At 53.6% G+C, this 19,052-nt stretch overlaps 6 protein-coding genes across 6 annotated transcripts; 2 read left to right on the top strand and 4 right to left on the bottom strand.

Moving 5' to 3' along the window:
- Positions 1-681: 681 nt before the first annotated feature.
- GUITHDRAFT_107375 (hypothetical protein) lies at positions 682-1,467 on the bottom strand (the record flags this gene model as incomplete). The annotated part of the gene is made up of 2 exons (XM_005833511.1): positions 682-920; positions 1,236-1,467. The coding sequence occupies 2 exons, from the start codon at positions 1,465-1,467 to the stop codon at positions 682-684; spliced, it is 471 nt and encodes a 156-aa protein (XP_005833568.1).
- A 190-nt stretch (positions 1,468-1,657) lies between these two features.
- On the top strand, positions 1,658-2,334 carry GUITHDRAFT_107376 (hypothetical protein; the record flags this gene model as incomplete). Its single annotated transcript, XM_005833512.1, has 4 exons — positions 1,658-1,720; positions 1,919-1,975; positions 2,159-2,212; positions 2,263-2,334. The coding sequence occupies 4 exons, from the start codon at positions 1,658-1,660 to the stop codon at positions 2,332-2,334; spliced, it is 246 nt and encodes an 81-aa protein (XP_005833569.1).
- An 869-nt stretch (positions 2,335-3,203) lies between these two features.
- GUITHDRAFT_62403 (hypothetical protein) lies at positions 3,204-3,569 on the bottom strand (the record flags this gene model as incomplete). Its single annotated transcript, XM_005833513.1, has 1 exon — positions 3,204-3,569. A coding segment is annotated over one exon (366 nt), but the record flags the coding sequence as incomplete, so codon positions are not given.
- A 126-nt stretch (positions 3,570-3,695) lies between these two features.
- On the bottom strand, positions 3,696-12,887 carry GUITHDRAFT_45786 (hypothetical protein; the record flags this gene model as incomplete). Its single annotated transcript, XM_005833514.1, has 3 exons — positions 3,696-4,145; positions 6,410-12,706; positions 12,756-12,887. Coding segments are annotated over 3 exons (6,879 nt in total), but the record flags the coding sequence as incomplete, so codon positions are not given.
- A 1,633-nt stretch (positions 12,888-14,520) lies between these two features.
- GUITHDRAFT_152271 (hypothetical protein) lies at positions 14,521-15,912 on the bottom strand. The gene is made up of 4 exons (XM_005833515.1): positions 15,715-15,912; positions 15,540-15,669; positions 15,340-15,484; positions 14,521-15,221 (listed from the first exon to the last, which is right to left on the bottom strand). Exons 2-4 carry the CDS (start codon positions 15,617-15,619, stop codon positions 14,643-14,645), a joined length of 804 nt encoding a protein of 267 aa, XP_005833572.1. The 5' UTR covers positions 15,620-15,669; positions 15,715-15,912; the 3' UTR covers positions 14,521-14,642.
- Positions 15,913-18,096: 2,184 nt separating this feature from the next.
- GUITHDRAFT_137987 (hypothetical protein) lies at positions 18,097-18,963 on the top strand (the record flags this gene model as incomplete). The annotated part of the gene is made up of 1 exon (XM_005833516.1): positions 18,097-18,963. One exon carries the CDS (start codon positions 18,097-18,099, stop codon positions 18,961-18,963), a length of 867 nt encoding a protein of 288 aa, XP_005833573.1.
- Positions 18,964-19,052: the final 89 nt, after the last annotated feature.

Genomic DNA, 19,052 nt, shown 5'->3' on the forward strand with positions numbered 1-19,052 from the left:
TCGCAGCTGTGATGCCTATCAATGCACTTCCCCTTGATCCAACTGAAACACCTGTTGTGTGATGAGCACGTAGTGCCGTCTATCAACTTCATCAGGAGAGCAGGTCGTTCCGTTACGCCAGCTGCCAGTACCCCCCGTGCACAGCTACCACTCCTCCAGGTCGACTCCCCCCGCCCCCCCCTCCTCCCCTCCTCCGCCTCCTCCTCCTCCTCCCCCTCGCCTCCTCCTCCTCCTCCTCCTCCTCCTTCTCGTCCCCATCTCCGTCCTCCTGTTTGTCGTCATCTTCCTCCCACACTTCTTCCCCAACACTGCGACTGCCTTTATTACTTCGCGTCTTCTCCTCTTCCCCATCGCGTCTCTTCTCAGTTCTGCCCCCCCGCTCCACATGCCTGACGGCATGGCAGTGGCAGTCCTTGTCGGTGCTGGTCAAGTTGATGCGGCAGGTTAAGGAGGAGGAGGAGGAGAAGAAGGAGGAGAAGGAGGAGAAGGAGGAGGACGAGGAGACGAGGAGGAGGATGAGGAGGAGACGACGACGAGGAGGAGGAGGAGGAGGAGGAACTTCCTGCTTCAACCTGACGTGGGCAGCAGGAGATTCTCAGCTACGAAAGAGCAGGAGGCAAACAGCCGCGCATCATCATTTACGCTCGCGACGTTGACTCCGCCATCAAGATCGCATCACCCTTACAGGTCCTCGTCCTCGTCCTCGTCCTCGTCCTTGTCCTCGTCCTCGTCCTCATCCTCGTCCTCGTCCTCGTCCTCGTCCTCGTCCTCGTCCTCGTCCTCGTCCTCGTCCTCGTCCTCGTCCTCGTCCTCGTCCTCGTCCTCGTCCTCGTCACATCTCTTCCCATCCTCGTTATCCTCCATAGCTCCTGCATCCCCCGCGTCTGACTTGTTCTGCTTAGAACGCTCTCTGGACGGGGCTTGGGAGCGACGTGGAGGCAGGGCTATGGTGAGCAGGCTGCTGCTGCTGCTGCTGCTACGTGAGAATGACAAGTCGAGCAGGGGACTGTCGGTGCTTCTGCCAAGCGAAGAGGTAGAGAGACGAGAGGGAGGGAGGGAGGGAGGGAGGGAGGGAGGGAGGGAGGGAGGGAGGGAGGGAGGGAGGGAGGGAGGGAGGGAGGATCAAGTGACTGTCTGGATTGCAGGATCTAGTGAAGATGTCAGAGGACAACGTCACGATGCTCACCTACGAGTCTGCTCTGCGTGCATGGATCAATTCTACTTCAATCAAGGACCCTTCTGCTGCTGCTGCTGCTGCTGCTGCTGCTGCTGCTGCTGCTGCTGCTGCTGCTGCTGCTGCTGCTGCTGCTGCTGCTGCTGCTGCTGCTGCTGCTGCTGCTGCTGCTGCTGCTGCTGCTGCTGCTGCTGCTGCTGCTGCTGCTGCTGCTGCTGCTGCTGCTGCTGCTGCTGCTGCTGCTGCTGCTGCTCCTCCTCCTCCTCCTCCCCCTCTTGCGCCTCCTGCTGCATTCCTCTGAATCTCACCGTTATCGCTCCTCTCCTCATCCTTCCCTCAGGTCAGCGTTCTCGTCACAACGCCGTTGGCGACAAGGTCTACTCTCACTTGACGTTTCCTGTGCTGTCCTGTTTTCTGCTCTGCTCTGCTCTTGTGTTCGTCTCTCACTTTCGTTCAGAGGTCTTGACTTTCCCAACGTCACTCATGTCTTCAACCTCGGCATCGTCGGAACTGCCGCCGATTATCTCCATCGTGCAGGACGTGTCGGTACGCGATCTCTCACTGCTCCTCCTCCTCCTCTCCTTCCTCCTCCTCTTCCTCCCTCTCTTCCTCCTTCTCTTCCTCCTCTTCCTCGTTTGCTCTACCGCTCTTCTTCTTTCTCCCTTCCTCCTCATGCCCTCTGAACCTTGTACAGGCCGCATCGGGCAGGACGCGTCAGGAACTGTAACTTCGATTCTCGGCCAGCAGGAGGCTAGGCTCTTGCAGCAGCTGGGAGACGAGCTCAAGTTCGAGCCGGAGAAGGTAAGTTGAGGAGGATGGGTAGTAGTGAAAGTGGGAGCGGGAGGAGGAAGAGAAGGCGGTTGTGGGAGAGGGAGGAGGAGGCGGTAGTCGTAGGAAGAGGGTCGAGAGAGCAGGATCGGAGGAGGAGGAGGAGGAGGAGGAGGAGGAGGACGAGGAGGAGGGAATTATTGACGATGACCCCAGCTGGAGCTCGGAGAGGCGACGCAGATGACGGAGGAGAGCTCAGAGAGCGACAAGGTGAGGGACAAGGGAGGAGGGGGAGGAGGAGCTTCTGACGATGGCGGCAGGTGCGATTCCTTGAGGACATCTTCCAGCTGCTGGATGGGCCGGAAGAGGAGGGAGGGAGCAAACGAGGTTGAGATTGTACGCGTAAAGCAGATGCAGGAGGAGGAGGAAGAGGAGGAGGAGGAGGAGGAGGAGGAGGAGGAGAGAGGAGGAGGAGGAGGTCGTCAATGGAATCTGCTCTACATCAAAATGAATAAACTCGAAATCAAATTTTCAGGTGCTGCTTGAGCATGCCAAGAAGATTGTCCAGCTCTCGTACCTGCCCACACCAGCGTGAGGGAAACGAGGGGGAGAGGCAAAGGAGGGAAGAAAATCTGCAAGGGAGGAAGAAGGAGAGGGGAGGAAGCATGGAAGGGAGGGGAGGGGGAAAGGAGAAGAGGAGAGATACGAAGGAGGAGACGCAAGCAAGGCAGGAGGAGACGTGATGGAGGAAGGAGGAGAGGGAAATGGGGGAGGATCAACAAGACAGAAGATGCTACATACCTTGTTAACGACCTCTGCTCCTCCCGTTCCGTCTGTCTCTATGCTCACCGTGTTGTTCTCACCCGAAGCCCCACCGCCTGTTCTCCAGCTCAGCACCTTTCCACCTCCACCTCTCCTCCTCCCCCAGTCCCCAACACAACCAACTTCCGTTCCCTCCCTCCCGTTCCTTCCCGGCGTTCACCTCCTCCCGAGCTCGTTGCTGATGCCTCAGCCTTCTCTCCTCCCGAGACCTCCCGACGTCGAAGGAGCGACCGAACGCGAGCCTCCAACTCCTGCGACCAGGATCAGCCAAAACCATCACCAACATTGTTCCCCACCTCCCCTCCTCTCTTCTGTTTCTCCTTTCCAACTCCTCTCTTTTCTTCTAGTCCTTGCTGACTTTCATCTCCTCTCCAACTTTTCTCCTTCTCTTCTCTTCTCCTCTTTCTTCTCTCCTCCCTCCTTCTGTACTTCTCCTCACCTTGGGCGCAAAAGGCTTCACGATGTAGTCGTCAGCACCCGCATCAAGACCCTTGATCCTGTCCTTCACGTCGTTCATCGATGTAAGCATCACGATCGGCACGCGCTTGTCATGCTTGCGGATCTGGCGGCAGAGCTCGAACCCATCCATCTTAGGCATGAAGACGTCCGAGATCACGATGTCAGGACGTGACTTGTGGAACTTCTCAAGCGCCTCCTCTCCATCCCCCGCGTCGATCACCCTGCTGTTGTCCTTCTCCAGCCTCGACTTCACCAGCAGCCTCAGCGTGTTGTCATCGTCCACCAGCAGGATCGTAGGTTTGTTCTCTGGCACCTCCTTCTTCACCGCCGTGCTGTTCGCTCGCCGAATCGCGGGACTCCTGACTCGCTCCACGGGCACAGCACTCGGGAGAGCTGGAGCCGGAGCGGCTGCTCCGCTTGTTGCTGGCGTCACTGTTCCTGTGGCAACCGCCACGTCGGGTACAGTTGTGGTCCACTTGGCGATTATCTCATACAGGCGCTTCCTCTCCACAGGCTTGCTGATGTAGTCGTCCATCCCCGCGGCTATACACTTGTCCCTGTCGCCTTTCATGGCGTTGGCTGTTACGGCGATGATCGGAGTCGTCTGGTTCAGCCCTGCTCGCTGCCGGATTTTCTCCGTTGCCTGCCATCCGTCCATGATGGGCATGTTGCAGTCCATGAGCACGAGGTCGAACTCAACCACTGCGGTGATGTTCACTGCCTCCACCCCGTTCTCAACGCAGTGCAGCTCGTGTCCCTTCTGCAGCAGCATCGCTTCCAGCAGCTTCCTGTTCGCCCAGTGATCCTCCACGATCAAAATCCTCGCTGCCTTCGACTCCTTCTTCGGCTGCACTGCAGCTGGAGCAGGAGCAGGAGCAGCCACAACGCTGCTCTGGGCAGCGCTAGGGGGCGCCTTGTTGCTCTTGTGCGAGTTCGACACGATGGCCTCGATGGCACTTTTGTCGTAGGGCTTGCATACGAAGCCCGAGAAGAGCCCGTCTTTGTTCTTTCCTCGAACTCCTTCGCTTGCTCGGCGCTCATCAACGCGATGATGGGCATCTTCGAGGATCGCTGCCGCAGCTCCTTGGCAATGTCCCAGCCGGACGGGCTGGGCATGTCAGAAGTGATCATCAGCATATCAAACTTCTCTGCCGCGAGCTTGTCCAGGCACTCGCTGCTCTTTGACAACTCCGCCATCTCGCACTCCAATCGCGACAAGATCGCCTTGAGCACCTTCCTCTGCCCGATGTCTCTGTCCACCACCAGCACCTTGGGCTTCCCCCGCAACTCTTCCTCCTCCTCTTTCTTTTCCACTGGAGGAGGCGAGTCGCACACTGTTCCCTTCCCCCGGCTGAGAGCCTCAGCGATCGTGGCAGACAACTTGTCCTTGGACAGAGGCTTGCAAATCAGGTCCGTCACTCCTGCCTCTCGGAACTTGGGATCGTCGTCGGAGGGGTTGGGGCCGATGATGCCCAGGATGACAGCTGAGTGCGAGCTCGCGGCTTCGCACGCCCTGATCTCCTTGCACGCGTCCCAACCCGACATGTTGGGCATGAAACCATCGAGGATCACGACATCGTAGTTCACCTTCGCTGCCTTCTTCACTGCCTCTGCCCCGTTGTCTACAGTATCTACCTGGTGCTTGTCTCGCGTCAGCATCGCGCGAAGCATCATACGATGCCCGGCGTCATCATCGACCACCAAGATGCGCAGTTGGTTGGAGCCAGCTGCTGGCTTCGCGAGCTCCTTGGAGGGGGGAGGGGGAGTACTGCAGGGATCAGGCGAGTCGCATCGAGCTGCCTCTGCCTTGGAGATCCACTCACGGATCTTAGCGGTGAGCTTGTCACGTGAGATGGGCTTGAGGATAGTGTCAGTCATCCCCGCGTCTTTGCATTTCTTCTCATCATCGCCAGAGGCACCAGTGACTCCGATGATTGTGATGGGCCGCCGACTTCCGGTCTCCTTTTCTCTCAACCGGATCTCTGCAGTTGCCTCCCATCCCGTCTTGTTCGGCATGAAGCCGTCCATCAGCACAGCATCGTACTTCACCTTCTGCACTGCCTTTACTGCCTGAGAGCCATCCTCTGCCGTGTCCACTTCGAACCCGTCCTTGCTCAGCATCGCCCGAAGCACCCGACGTTGCCCTGCATCATCGTCCACCACCAAGATCCTCTGCTTGCCGTCCAGGTCGCTCGCGTAAGCTGCACGGGAACTGCTCGTGGAGCACACCACGTGGGAGCCTCCAAGGACGGGATCGCGCTTGGACTCGGAGATGGTGGCGGCCTTGGCGATGGCTTCCTTGACCTTCATCCTGTCGAAGGGTCTCGTGATCAGCCCGTCCATCCCCGCCTGCGTACACTCGTGATACTCCTGACCATCGAACCCGTTGACGATGCCGATCAGGATCGGTCTCTTGCCGGAGGTTGACCGTCTGATGTATCCCTGGATCTCCTTGGCTACAATGCTCGTCTTGGAGCCCAGAAGCTCGTAGTCGAGGATCACACAATCGTGAGAGAAGTGCGAGAAGGTGTCTTCCCCGTTACGCAACATCGCCATCACCTCGTTGAAGCTGTTGCACAGGTCGCAAGTGTGAGACTCGCGGACGAGCATCGCTCGCAGCACGTGCTGCTGCTCCAGCTGCATGGCGATCAGGATCCTCATGCTTGGGATTCGCGCCATCCCTCCACCCATGATCTCATCTTCCACCTCTACCGATTCCCCTGATCCACCTCGCTCAATCGCAGAGTGGGAATTGTGCTCCTCAGGAGAGATGCACTGCTTGAGCGCTGCGTGCAGTGCTGAGAGACGACCCGGGCGACTGAGCATGATGCAGCCAGGAACATTCCTGTACACCGCAGCCTGGCTCAGTTGCGTGATAGGGCAGAAGACGATGCTCTGCATGTCACCAGGTTCCTGTGCATACTGAGCGACGATCTTCATGCAGGACCTGAGGTCATCAGTGATGGGCTCCTCGTCCGGGTTGTTCTCGTCGGTTATGGCGCTCCTCTGCTGCTGGACTGACGGGCATACGATGAGAATATCGACCGAGCGCTCCTTCAGATACGGCACGGCAGTTAGGATCCCCTCCACCGATCGAGGGACGATGCCGAACGTCTCCAGGTATCGCAGGATGGCGTTGCGAAGGGTCTCGTTGTCTGCCACCAGCATGATCCTCTTGCTGTGTACAGCGCTAGGGAGAGAGAAGGTGGGCTGCACTGCAGTGTTGATCTTCTTGAAGACCGCATTGAACCAGAACAAGGACCCCTTGCCCAGGTTGCTCTGGACCCCCATGGACCCGTTCATCAGCTCGGCAAACTGCTTCGAGATCGCAAGGCCGAGGCCCGTCCCTCCGTACGTGCGGGTTGTGGAGGAGTCGACCTGGGAGAATCGGTTGAACAGCTTCTTCTGGCCCTCCTCGGAGATGCCGATGCCCGAGTCATACACTTTGAAACGGAAGGCCTGGTGGGTCGGCGTCTCCTCCTCCATCTCAGCCAGCAGGTACACCTGACCCGAATTGGTGAACTTGATCCCGTTGGACAGAAGGTTCAGCAGGATCTGCCTCAGCCTGTCAGGGTCGCCGTTCACCACCGTCGGGGTGTTGGGGCTCATATAGCAGCAGATCTCCAGCCCCTTGCCGAGGGCCTTGGAAGCCACGGAGTCAACCGTGTCCTCAATGACCTGCCGGAGATCGAAGTCAACGCTGACCAGCTCGAGCTTGCCAGCCTCAATCTTGGTGAGATCAAGGATGTCATTTATAAGGACCAGTAGGGACTCGGAGGACGATTTGATCTGTTCCGCAAACTTCCTCTGCTCATCCAGCAAGCTTGTTTCGAGGATCAAGTCGTTCATCCCCATGATCACATTCAGCGGCGTTCTCATCTCGTGCGACATGGTCGCCAAGAATTGCGACTTAGCATCGTTCGCAGCCTGAGCCTGGAAGAGGAGGGCCTCTTGTTCCATCAGTCGACGCATCTCGGTGATGTCCTGCCCTACCCCGATCACTCCGACTATGGCACCTGTGACGTCACGTCGAGTGGTGGCGTTCAGCAGAACTTCCACTCGACGTTTATCCTTGGTGAAGAGAGGAAACTCGAAGTTGGATTTCTCTTTCCCCAGCAGAGCATCGTCTAGTACTTTCTTCACCGACGGCCGGAACTCTTGAGTAATGTACACCTCCACCAGATTCCTGCCCAGCACTTCAGCCTTCGAGTATCCAGTGATCTCTGCCGCCTTGTTGTTCCACTCGTTCACAAGCCCGTTGGCGTCGATACCGAAGATGGGGGCGTTGGCTGTGTCGATGAAAGTCTGCAGCTCTTGTGCCACTCGAGTCTTCTCTTCCTCTACTTGTTTCCTCTCAGTGATGTCCTGCCCAACACCGATCACACCGATTGGCCGCCCTGTCACATCCCTTCGGGTAGTGGCATTCAGCAACACATCTACACGCCTCCCTGTATTCGTGAACAGAGGAAACTCAAAATTGGCAGTCTCCTCACCCTCCAGCGCATTGTCAAGAACCATTTTGACCTGCTCCCTATATTCCTCAGTGATATACTTCTCGACCAGGTTCTGTCCGAACACCATCTGTCTCGAGAAGCCAGTGATCTCTGCCGCCTTGTTGTTCCACTCGTTGATCAAACCCTTGTCGTCGATACCAAAGATGGGGGCGTTGGCCGTGTCAATGAAGGTCTGCAGCTCTTGCGCGACTCTAGTCTTCTCGATCTCGACTTCCTTTCTCTCGGTGATGTCCTGCCCTACCCCGATCACTCCCACAACCTGTCGAGCCATGTTTCTTCTTGGCGTCGCGTTCAGGAGCACTTCAACTCTCCGTCCATCTTTGGTATAGAGGGGAAACTCGAAGTTCGCCGTCCCCCGACCCTTCAGCGCGTTCTCCAAAACCTCGGATACGGTCGATCTGAAGTCCGCACTGATGTACACCTCCACAAGGTCTTGACCCAGCACCTCCTCACGGGAGAAGCCAGTGATCTCTGCCGCCTTGTTGTTCCACTCGTTCACAAGCCCCTTGTCGTCGATACCGAAGATGGGGGCGTTGGCCGTGTCGATGAAAGTCTGCAGCTCCTTCGCGACTCGCGTCTTCTCCTCCTCGAAAAGCTTCCTCGCCGTGATGTCCTGCCCTACCCCGATCACTCCCACCACGTTCCCGTTCGCATCCAGTCGAGGGGTGGCGTTGAGCAACACGTCCACTCGTCGCTCGTCCTTCGTGTAGAGGGGAAACTCGAAGTTCGCCGTTGCCACTTTCTGCAATGCCAAGTCGCAAATCTTTCGAACGGACTGGCGGAACTCCTCGCTGATGTACACCTCCACAAGGTCTTGACCCAGCACCTCCTCCCGGGAGAAGCCAGTGATCTCTGCGGCCTTGTTGTTCCACTCGTTGACGAGGCCCTTGGCGTCGATACCGAAGATGGGGGCGTTGGCCGTGTCGATGAAAGTCTGAAGTTCGTTGGCAACACGAGTCATCTCCTCCTGAGATCGTTTGATATCCGTGATGTCTTGTCCAACGCCAACGACTCCGGTCACATTTCCGTGAGCGTCTCTTCTTGTCGTGGCATTCAGCAACACCTCAACCCTCTGGCCATCGACTGTGTACAAGGGGAACTCGAAGTTCGCTGTACCAACACCCTTGAGCGCCTTGTCCAGCACATCTCGGACCGATACACGGTATTCCTCCGTGATAAAATCTTTGACAAGGCTGCGACCGATCACCTGCTCCCTAGAAAATCCCGTGATCTCTGCCGCCTTGTTGTTCCACTCGTTCACAAGCCCGTTGGCGTCGATACCGAAGATGGGGGCGTTGGCCGTGTCGATGAAAGTCTGCAGCTCTTGCGCGACTCTTGCCTTCTCCTCCTCAACACGTTTCCTCTCGGTGATGTCCTGCCCTACCCCGATCACACCAACGATCTTTCCCGCTGTGTTGCGACGAGAGGTGGCATTGAGAAGCACTTCCACCCTCCTCTTGTCCACCGTATATAAAGGGAACTCAAAATCAGAAGTCTCAATACCAAGGAGAGCATTGTCAAGCACTTCCTTCACTGTAACGCGGTATTCTTCAGTGATGAAATCCTGAACCAAGTTTCTCCCCAGCACATCTTCGCTGGAGAAGCCCGTGATCTCTGCCGCCTTGTTGTTCCACTCGTTTACGAGACCTTCTGCATCGATACCGAAGATGGGGGCGTTGGCCGTGTCGATGAAATTCTGTAGCTCCTTGGCCACTCGCGTCTTTTCTTCCTCTGCACGCTTCCTCTCTGTGATGTCCTGCCCTACCCCGATCACTCCCACCACTCGGCCCCCGTCTCCAAGTCGCGTCGTGGCGTTCAACAGAACATCCACTCTGCGCATGTCCTTGGTGAAGAGAGGAAACTCGAAGTTGGCTGTCTCTGCGCCCTTCAACGCCTTGTCGAGTACTTCCTTCACCGAGGCTCTGAACTCTTCGGTGATGTACACCTCCACCAGATTCTTGCCCAGCACTTCAGCCTTCGAGTATCCAGTGATCTCTGCCGCCTTGTTGTTCCACTCGTTCACCAGTCCTTGGTCATCGATACCGAAGATGGGGGCGTTGGCTGTGTCGATGAAAGTCTGCAGTTCACGGGCAATACGCGTCATTTCAATCTCTACTCGCTTTCTCTGCGTGATGTCCTGGCCAACACCAAGCACCCCTACAACGCGGCCGCTCACGTCTCGCCTCGTGGTAGCATTCAAGAGAACTTCGACTCGCCTTTGATCTTTCGTGTACAGAGGGAACTCAAAGTTGGAGGCCTCGACTCCCCTCAGCGCGTTGTCGAGCACCTCCTTCACAGTCTCGCGATATTCCTCAGTGATGAAATCCTTCACCAGCTCCCTTCCCAACACCTCCATGCTCGAGAAATTGGTGATCTCAGCAGCCTTGTTGTTCCATTCGTTGATTCTGCCTTTAGCATCGATACCGAAGATTGGCGCATTCGCTGAATCGATGAACGCTTGCAATTCTTGAGCTACCCGGAATTTCTCGGACTCAACCTGCTTCCTCTCTGTAATGTCTTGCCCTACCCCGATCACTCCCACGGCTTTCCCAGATTCGTCTCTCCTTGTCGTTGCATTCAACAGAACTTCAACACGCCTTTGATTCTTTGTGAAGAGGGGAAACTCGAAGTTGGCGGTCTCGTGACCTTGGAGCGCGTTATCGAGTACTTCCTTGACCGAAGAACGATACTCGTCGGTAATGTACACCTCTACCAGATCCTTGCCGAGCACCTCCTCCTTAGAAAACCCCGTGATCTCTGCCGCCTTGTTGTTCCACTCGTTCACAAACCCGTTCGCATCGATACCGAAGATGGGGGCGTTAGCCGTGTCGATGAAATTCTGTAGCTCCTCGGCTACCCGGGTCTTCTCTACTTCAACTTGTTTCCTATCTGTGATGTCCTGCCCTACCCCGATCACTCCCACAACATTCCCAGAGATATCCTTCCTCGGTGTTGCATTCAGGAGCACTTCGACACGTCTCTTATCAACTGTAAACAACGGAAACTCGAAGTTCGCCGTCCCCCGACCCTTCAGCGCGTTCGTCAGTACCTGAGACACCGACACCCTGTAGTCTGGACTGATGAAATCTTCTACAAGATTGCGGTTCAACACCTGATCTTTTGAGAAGCCCGTGATCTCTGCCGCCTTGTTGTTCCACTCGTTCACAAGCCCGTTGGCGTCGATACCGAAGATGGGGGCGTTGGCCGTATCGATGAAAGTCTGCAGCTCCTTCGCGACTCGCGTCTTCTCCTCCTCGAAAAGCTTCCTCGCCGTGATGTCCTGCCCTACCCCGATCACTCCCACCACGTTCCCGTTCGCATCCAGTCGGGGGGTGGCGTTGAGCAACACGTCCACTCGTCGCTCGTCCTTCGTGTAGAGGGGAAACTCGAAGTTCGCCGTTGCCTTCTGTTGAAGAGCATTGTCCAGTACTTCGCGAACGGACTGGCGGAACTCCTCGCTGATGTACACCTCCACAAGGTCTTGACCCAGCACTTCCTCCCGGGAGAAGCCAGTGATCTCTGCCGCCTTGTTGTTCCACTCGTTGACGAGGCCCTTGGCGTCGATACCGAAGATGGGGGCGTTGGCCGTGTCGATGAAAGTCTGCAGCTCCTTCGCGACTCGCGTCTTCTCTCCTTCAACACGCTTCCTCTCTGTGATGTCTTGTCCAACAGCGATGACTCCGATGATATTCCCGTTGATGTCCCTGCGTGCTGTAGCATTCACAAGTACTTCAACTCTTCGCTTTTCTTCCTTTGTATACAATGGGAACTCAATGTTTGATGTCTCCATTCCACACAAGGCGTTCTGTAGGACACCATTCACAGTGTTCCGAAACTTTTCGCCGATGTACACTTCAACAAGATTCTGGCCAAGCACTTCTTGTTTTGAGAAACCTGTCAGTTCGGCAGCCTTCATATTCCACTCATTGACAAGCCCTTGATCATCTATTCCAAAGATCGGAGCATTGGCCGTGTCAATAAACGTCTGAAGCTCCTGCGCCACTCTGGCTTTTTCCATTTCTGCCATCTTCCTCTCCGTGATGTCTTGCCCAACGCCAATGACGCCGATCACATTTCCTTCAACATCGCGTCGCGGGGTCGCGTTAAGCAGCACATCAACTCTACGATGATCCTTGGTGTACAACGCGAATTCAAAGTTGGCTGCCTCAAATCCCTTGAGGGCATTGTCTAGCACCAGCTTGACGGAGGACCTGAACTCGTCTGTGATGTAAATTTCAACAAGGTTCTTGCCAATGACTTCTTCCCGTGAAAACTGGGTTATCTCTGCTGCTTTCAGATTCCACTCGTTGACCAAACCCATGTGATCGATCCCGAAGATGGGTGCATTCGCTGTGTCAATGAAGTTCTGCAGCTCTTGAGCCACCCTTGCCCTCTCATCTTGAAATCGCTTTCGGTCAGTGATGTCTTGACCCACTCCCATAATGCCTATGACTTCCCCATCAATATTCTTGCGAGCAGTCACGTTGAGCAACACTAACAATCTCTGCTTCTTCGCATCAAGGAGCGGCAATTCGAAGTTGGTACGATTGTTGCCATTCAAGGCGTCATTCAACAAATCCCGTACAGAAACTTGGTTTTCATGTGCTATGAAGAATTCGATGAAGTTCTTCCCAAGGACTTGATTTCTTTTGAATCCTGAAACTTCCTCTGCCTGATCATTCCACTCATTAATGTTGTAGCTGACGTCTGTCCCAAAGATAGGGGCATTCACAGTATCTATAAAGGATCTGAGCTCCTGCGCCTTCCTGACCATCTCCTGCTCGTATTGCTTTCTATCAGTGATATCTTGACCAACGAACAAAACTTCTTCACAACTCTTCGCATCATCCTGTACTATGGGAATTCCACGGAGCGACAAAAAAATCACAGACCCATCCGGCTTTGATGCAGAGAATTCGAGAGAAACTGATTCTCTCTTAGATTTGGCATGCTCAATGCCTTGCTGTATCTGCGCAATGAAATCAGGACGAAGCACACAAGGAAGATCGTGGTATGACCTTGGACTTCAAAACATCCGCCACCAAGAACTCGTATATGCTCTTCCCCACTACATCCCCCTTCTTCCAGCCCATCTGCCTCTGCGATATCGCATTCCAGTCCCTAAGGCGATCATGCAGATCGATCGAGAAATGAATCAGGCCAAGGCGTTCCAGCACTTCCCGTGTGCATGCGTCTCTGCGGTTAGGGGACTCCAGCTCTCGTAGTCTCTCCTCCAAATCTCGGTTCCTTCGCTCGAGCTGACTGATCTTCTCCTCGTGCCCAGACTGCCCGAGGCCCCACATCGGCTCCGGCACGAAGGATGGCCTGTCAGAAGACCAACTCCTGATGGAAAAACATCAGCTCTTACCACAGATCAGATACTGCGACGTTGAGCGTCTTGTTGATGCCCTCTGCCCTCGATTACGCGTCTCTCTCCCTTGTAAACTATCCTATCAACCACGCACTTACTTCTCAACTTCATATTCACTATCATGTAAGAGCTCATTCTACGGTTGATTGCTCTTACGTCCTGTGAGACGTCTAAAATATCAAGCTCGTCCGTAAATCTTGCGGCCCAAGCAAAACACCGAGTCACTATACCCAATTTTCGCTTTCCATGTCACACTGTGCAAAATGACGATCGAGCTGATCTTTCTTGAGATCAGCATACTACGAGCGATTACCACTATCTTGCGCTGTTCTTCTATCTTACAATATCCGATTCTGATTTCATTTCACAACAAGGATGCGTTCCGTCAGCTGGTAGTAATCATTACCCAACCTGAGCTTTAAATCAGAGTGCTTGGAAGGATCCTTACACATGCACCGTAAGGTTAAATCCTTTCTTTTTCTCTCTTGTTCCTTCCATCCCATGCCCTCGTTCGTGATATCTCAACAACTGTTAACCCTGAAATTACCATCTATAAAAGTTCTCTTCCTCCCCTCCCTCAACTTCTCTGCTCGAACCGCCTCACGACTGGCTTCCTCCTTCAACAGTCCAGCATATCGTCACCATATTCTTCAGAAACCTCCTCCTTCTCCCCTCCTCCTGCCTCACTCCATGTTCTGCCGTCGCACGCAACATGAAGTCCACCCCAATCAATAACCCCTCTGAAAGTCATTTCACCCCACCCCCTTCTTTGACCACCCTGGGCTGTAAGGTACACCCCACCCCTCCATTACCCTCTTCGTGCGCTTTAGGACTACCCCAATTTTTGTTGTTTTATGGAGGGGTACAAAACCAAGAGTTTCATCTTCTGTCTGCACCCCACCCCACCCTGTCCAACTCATTTAATTCCGCTTATCTACCCCTACCCTCGAATATCCCGTACCCCACCCCCAACAATTTTCGACTACCCCCATCCCCCTGTTTTTGGGACTCAAGACATCACAAGACCAAACGTCGGTAAGTACCCCACCCATGAAGATATCTTGAAATTCCGGTCAAAACCAGGGGTTTAGTTGGAGGACCCTCATACAGATCTGGGAACGAACGTTCCGCAATTAATTGGAGAGCTACAGCCTCCTACTTTTGAAAGAGACACATACCACTTCAATATGCATTCACAACTAGTGAGAAAAGACAAGTGGTATCGGTGAGGCTGTCCCGGCGCGGCCCGGTGACTGGCCGGCGGCCGTACCGTACGGTACGAGTGAGTACGGTAAGCCTCCTCACTCAGCACGTCGGATTCGTGCCGCAAACTCGGCCCGCCGATGATGCGAGTTCCGAACCAGTCCACTGGGGACTGGGACGTGGCACCGTTGAACCGACAGAAGCTGACTCCCAATGTACCGTTTCAATGACTCTCATCATGACTGTTTTAAAGCCTGGCAGTACCTCTAGACGAAGAAACGTTGAACCTTTGAGAGTCAGTGCGGTGGCGAGAGGCCACACAAGGCAAGACTCACTGAGCATAAGGAGACTTGTCAAGTCCCTTGTATGTCGGCTTGCCGGTAGTTTTCCATTCGGTGTATGCTCCATCATACAGCGGAGCTTCGCGGACACCTACTATCTCAAGGGCTGCTCGGACAACGCACGCAGTAACCCCACTTCCGCAGGTCACGGCGCATGGCTGGCTCAAGTCGACCTTAGCTTCATGAAACACTTGCTTGAGCTCGCTTTCATCCTTGAAAGTACCGTCGGGTCTGAGGACGTCGAGGAAAGGCACGGAGTAGCTGCCTTCGATGTGGCCCGACTCGATCGGTCTCGGTTCTGGCGCTTCACCAACAAATCTGGGCTTGGGCCGACCATCAATGAGCTGGAACTGCTTCGAACCGATGTTTGCTTCCACTTGCGCCATGTCCAAGATTGAACCTTTGAGAACCTCGCATGTGTATTCTGCTGGACTCGAGCTGGTAGCATCAACAGGCTTCCTTTCGCGGTCGACAGGGTGTGCCAGCGACTCCCACATGGGAAAACCTCCATTGAGGATGGAAACCTTGGCATGTCCCATGGCCTTGAACATGTACCATGCACGGGAGAGCTGAAAACCCCCTTTCCATCATACACAACGACATGGCTGTCACGACTGATACCGTACCCGGCACAGTACTTTAGGCACTAAGAGTCAATGCGCTCGTGGAGGCAGTAAGGGACGATACCTTTGCGAATGTTGGAGCTGACGGCATCATGTGCGGCCAAGGTGAATCAGTATCACTGACCTTGTCGATGTCGAAGAAGAACGCTCCCGGAATTCTCCTCTCCGAAAATTCCTTGATGGCATCACGCTGCATTGCAGGCAGGTACCTGGAAGAAACCTGAATCAGGCTTGAGCTGCGGGACACATTGTCCAGCTACTCACCAGGAAGCGTCCAAGATTGAGACTTTCTCAAGATTCTTGTGTAGCCAATCACAATCCACAATTGGAGGGCAGTCTGCCATCATCGAAGGCCTTTGGTGCGTCTGGTAACTCCTTCCCCAGTGCCGGTGACCTGAAAACAGATCAACGATTGTAAACGGGGATCAAAACTCTTTACTTGTGTAACTGAGACTTCTCCTATGAGAATCAAACTGCACAAACAATCTACTCTGATGTCTTAGACCGACCCGGGGAATCCCGCTACCCGCAAAATGCAAAAATCCCCAAGCAGGGCGAAAAGGGCAAACGAGTGACAAACAGGCAGACAATCTAAAGAGATTGCTTCCTATCATGAGGGCCGAAAGATCCCACAACTGCGTTCTCTGTCAAGGAAAGAAAGCAGGTGAACGTGGTAATCGCAAATTTGACCGTTACCAACTGTTCCTCAAGTTTGTTTGTTGTTTCAGTCTGCTTGAAGTTGCCCGCCCTACGTGATACCAACCAATCTCCTTGATCCACCTCAACCTCACTAGGATTCCTGGTTCTCTCTCGTTCTCTCTCGTTCTCTCTCGTTCTCTCTCGCTCTCTTTCTCTATGTCTGTCATAATCTGTCGACGTGTCTCCTGTCTCTGTCTCTGTCTCTCTCTGTCTCTGTCTGTCTGTGTCTGTCTGTCGTTCTGTCGCTCTCTCAGAAGACTTCTACTTCCTAGCCAAGAGATACAAGAGGCAAGCTGATGGGTTGATCCTCCCTCCTTCGCCTCTTGCCCCTCCCCTACTGTCAGCCGATTCATCATCATCATTATTTCCTTCTGCTTTTCCACCACCTCCTTTTTACCCTCATCCCCACCATACCCAACGCGGTTGCGTGGTATGAGGGTCAGGGTTGAAGTGCCCTCCATGTTACCCTCATCCCCACCATACCCACAGTGGGAGGTTGATGGGGATGAGGGCAAATCAGTGCCCTCTAGCCCTCATCCCCATCCGTACCAATCCACCCTTTGCACCACTACTTTCTTTTTTTCCTTCGATCCCCATCGGAGCAGTGCCTGGCGTATCCACCTGACCACCCACCCCACCACATGACCGTCGTAATGGGGTTGCGGTCTCCCAACTCTGGCGGGTCAAGATCTCTAAAATACTAATAAACAGATATGAAGACCACGACGCTCCGCGACGGAGCTAGTCCAAACATTGCAAGGTTGAATCGCTTTTAATTTGGTTACTCTCCGTGTCGCCAAGGGGAGCCTTAATATCTCAAAAGATGTCTTTTCATATAGTTCAATCCCTGCAACCCAAGGGGTACATCCTGAAAACGATCCCTTTCAATGAGAACGTCATGAACGATCATCGCCTAAACGCAGCGTCCTCTTTGCATTTGAAATTAGACAGAATAAATTGAAACTTTGTTCAGGAAGATGATATCTAGTTATGAAGGCATGGTGCTGCATGAAATGCCTGCTACGAAAACCTTTTACGAAACTAAAAATCAAGTTTTTACACATATCTGGGATGGGCTCTCAAGGGATTGGAAGTGTGCTCCTCGAGAGGAATGGGGTGGGGTGATAAGTAACCCCGTCCATTGATTGAGTTCCGATATTGGTTCTGGGGGTTAGGGTAGTACTGAAAACAGCTCACTGGTGGGTGCGAAGGTTCGGGATATCGTAAGTCGAAATAGGTATTTTTCGTGTATGAGTTCGGAGACTTCCTCCGGGTGGCTCTCAAACCAGCTCACGGGATCCACCCTCAGCAATTGACTTCTATCCGTTCATACTGTGGTAAAGAGACAGCGAAGAAGTTGGTCGAAACGTTGCATGATATCACTCAACCTTGCCGGTACATAGCGTCTTGTCAAAGGCAACGATTCGTTCAGTGATTGCTTTGGATTCCCAGACACCACCATTTAACGGCTCCAACGGTTTTCTACGAGCTTCGCGTCCTTAAAAGAGAACGCTTCACCACATACCCGTACACTGCGACCACTGACCCCTTCAGAGCACGGACGCAGACAACCACGTCGCTTGGGAACTGTCTGCATATCCCTTTTATTTTTACATTTGACTTTTACGTTCTTTTTTTAAAACTCGATTTAACGGGGGTCGCACGTTCGACTCTCATTCACAGTACCCTACCAGGATTGTACCCACCGCTTCTCCACTTCCTGACCCCTTGCATCACCCCACAACTTTCGGTAAAAAAAGAGGGTGATAAGTTCAAACATATTTTCAGTACCCCTTCATCGAACATGCTACCCTTACTCCCAGAAACACCTTTCTCTCGCAATATCCAGCTCGAAAAAAAAACTCTAAAAGTTTATTGATGCGAGGTAAAAGTAAGTTGTACAGCACTACTTCTTTTTAATTCTTATTAGTATTATATCGCTCACTCCTATTTAGACCCCAGTGCTCCTCGTCCTCCTCACCAGCGCACTGTGCCAACACCATCTCACCGTTCTTCTGCATTCCTCGAGCATCCTCTTGCTTCAACCTCCCTTCTCTCTACTGCAGCACATTCATTCAATACCGTCTCTCCTTCATCAGCTCCTACCCACCACCTCACAACAATGGTTGCCTCCCTCTTCGTTCCTCGTGAAACCGAGCTTGAGACCAAGTCCAAGGGCATATCAAAAGCCCCAGCCATCAGAATGAGCAAGAAGAAATCCAATCCCAGGGCACAGCAGACCAATTACGGGAATGCTTGCAATGCGGAGTCTTGCCATCCTTACGATCAGCACATGCAATACGAAAGATATCACCATGTTCCGGCCCAACAGGACTCAAACTCCCTTGAAAACGATTCCCTGGTTGCAGTCGGCATTCCTGTTGCAAAGGGCATTCCGGCTGTTCCTCTTTCTGATGAAGATGTACAAGTTGCCCTTGTTCACGCTATTGACGCCGACAACTTCAACTTTCTGCGGCGCATGATGATGGTAGGGTGGTTGCCCAAGAACTCAGCAGAGGTTTCTCTGTACTTCTCTGAAGACAATTCCGGGGCTAAAATGTTCCGAATCGACCTGGTGCAAGCATCTGCCCTTCACTACGCGATCGTATGCGGCTCAATCCAGTGCTTTGCTGCTTTGCTCGTGGCATTCCCAAGCTTCGTTGATAACGCCTGCTATTTCAAGGAAGGAAGCTCAGCCACAGGGGATTTCCAGCAAGTGACCACGTTTGAAATGGCTTCTTTCATGGTTCACTTCACTCGTCATGATCCAATCAAAAACGAGAAGGCGAAGAAGATCGCGGCTATCCTTGACTGTATTCAGCGACTTCCATGGACCCAGCCCCTGCTCGCACACGATACAACTTATGAGCGTTTGGTGGCGGCAGGAGAGGATGGCAACGAATTGGTCAATTCTCTTTACTCCGCGGCACTGCCATGGCAGAATGAAGAAGCGCTGTTTGCGTCAATCCAATTAGATGTTTTTGAATAACGATCAAATTATCAATAAATACACATACAGATGAAAAAGTGTTGAGTTTGACATGACTCGCATGATTTCAAGAAAATCAATCAATGCTT

Source organism: Guillardia theta (genome assembly GCF_000315625.1).
Source record: "Guillardia theta CCMP2712 unplaced genomic scaffold GUITHscaffold_29, whole genome shotgun sequence".
In the NCBI taxonomy this organism is placed as follows: Eukaryota; class Cryptophyceae; order Pyrenomonadales; family Geminigeraceae; genus Guillardia; species Guillardia theta.

Coding starts and splice junctions, on each gene's coding strand:
- GUITHDRAFT_152271 (XM_005833515.1), bottom strand. CDS start 15,619: ATGGCAGACTGCCCTCCAATTGTGGATTGTGATTGGCTACACAAGAAT. Junction 15,485..15,539: donor TCAATCTTGGACGCTTCCTG/GTGAGTAGCTGG, acceptor GGTTTCTTCCAG/GTACCTGCCTGCAATGCAGC. Junction 15,222..15,339: donor CAGCTCCAACATTCGCAAAG/GTATCGTCCCTT, acceptor GGGGGTTTTCAG/CTCTCCCGTGCATGGTACAT.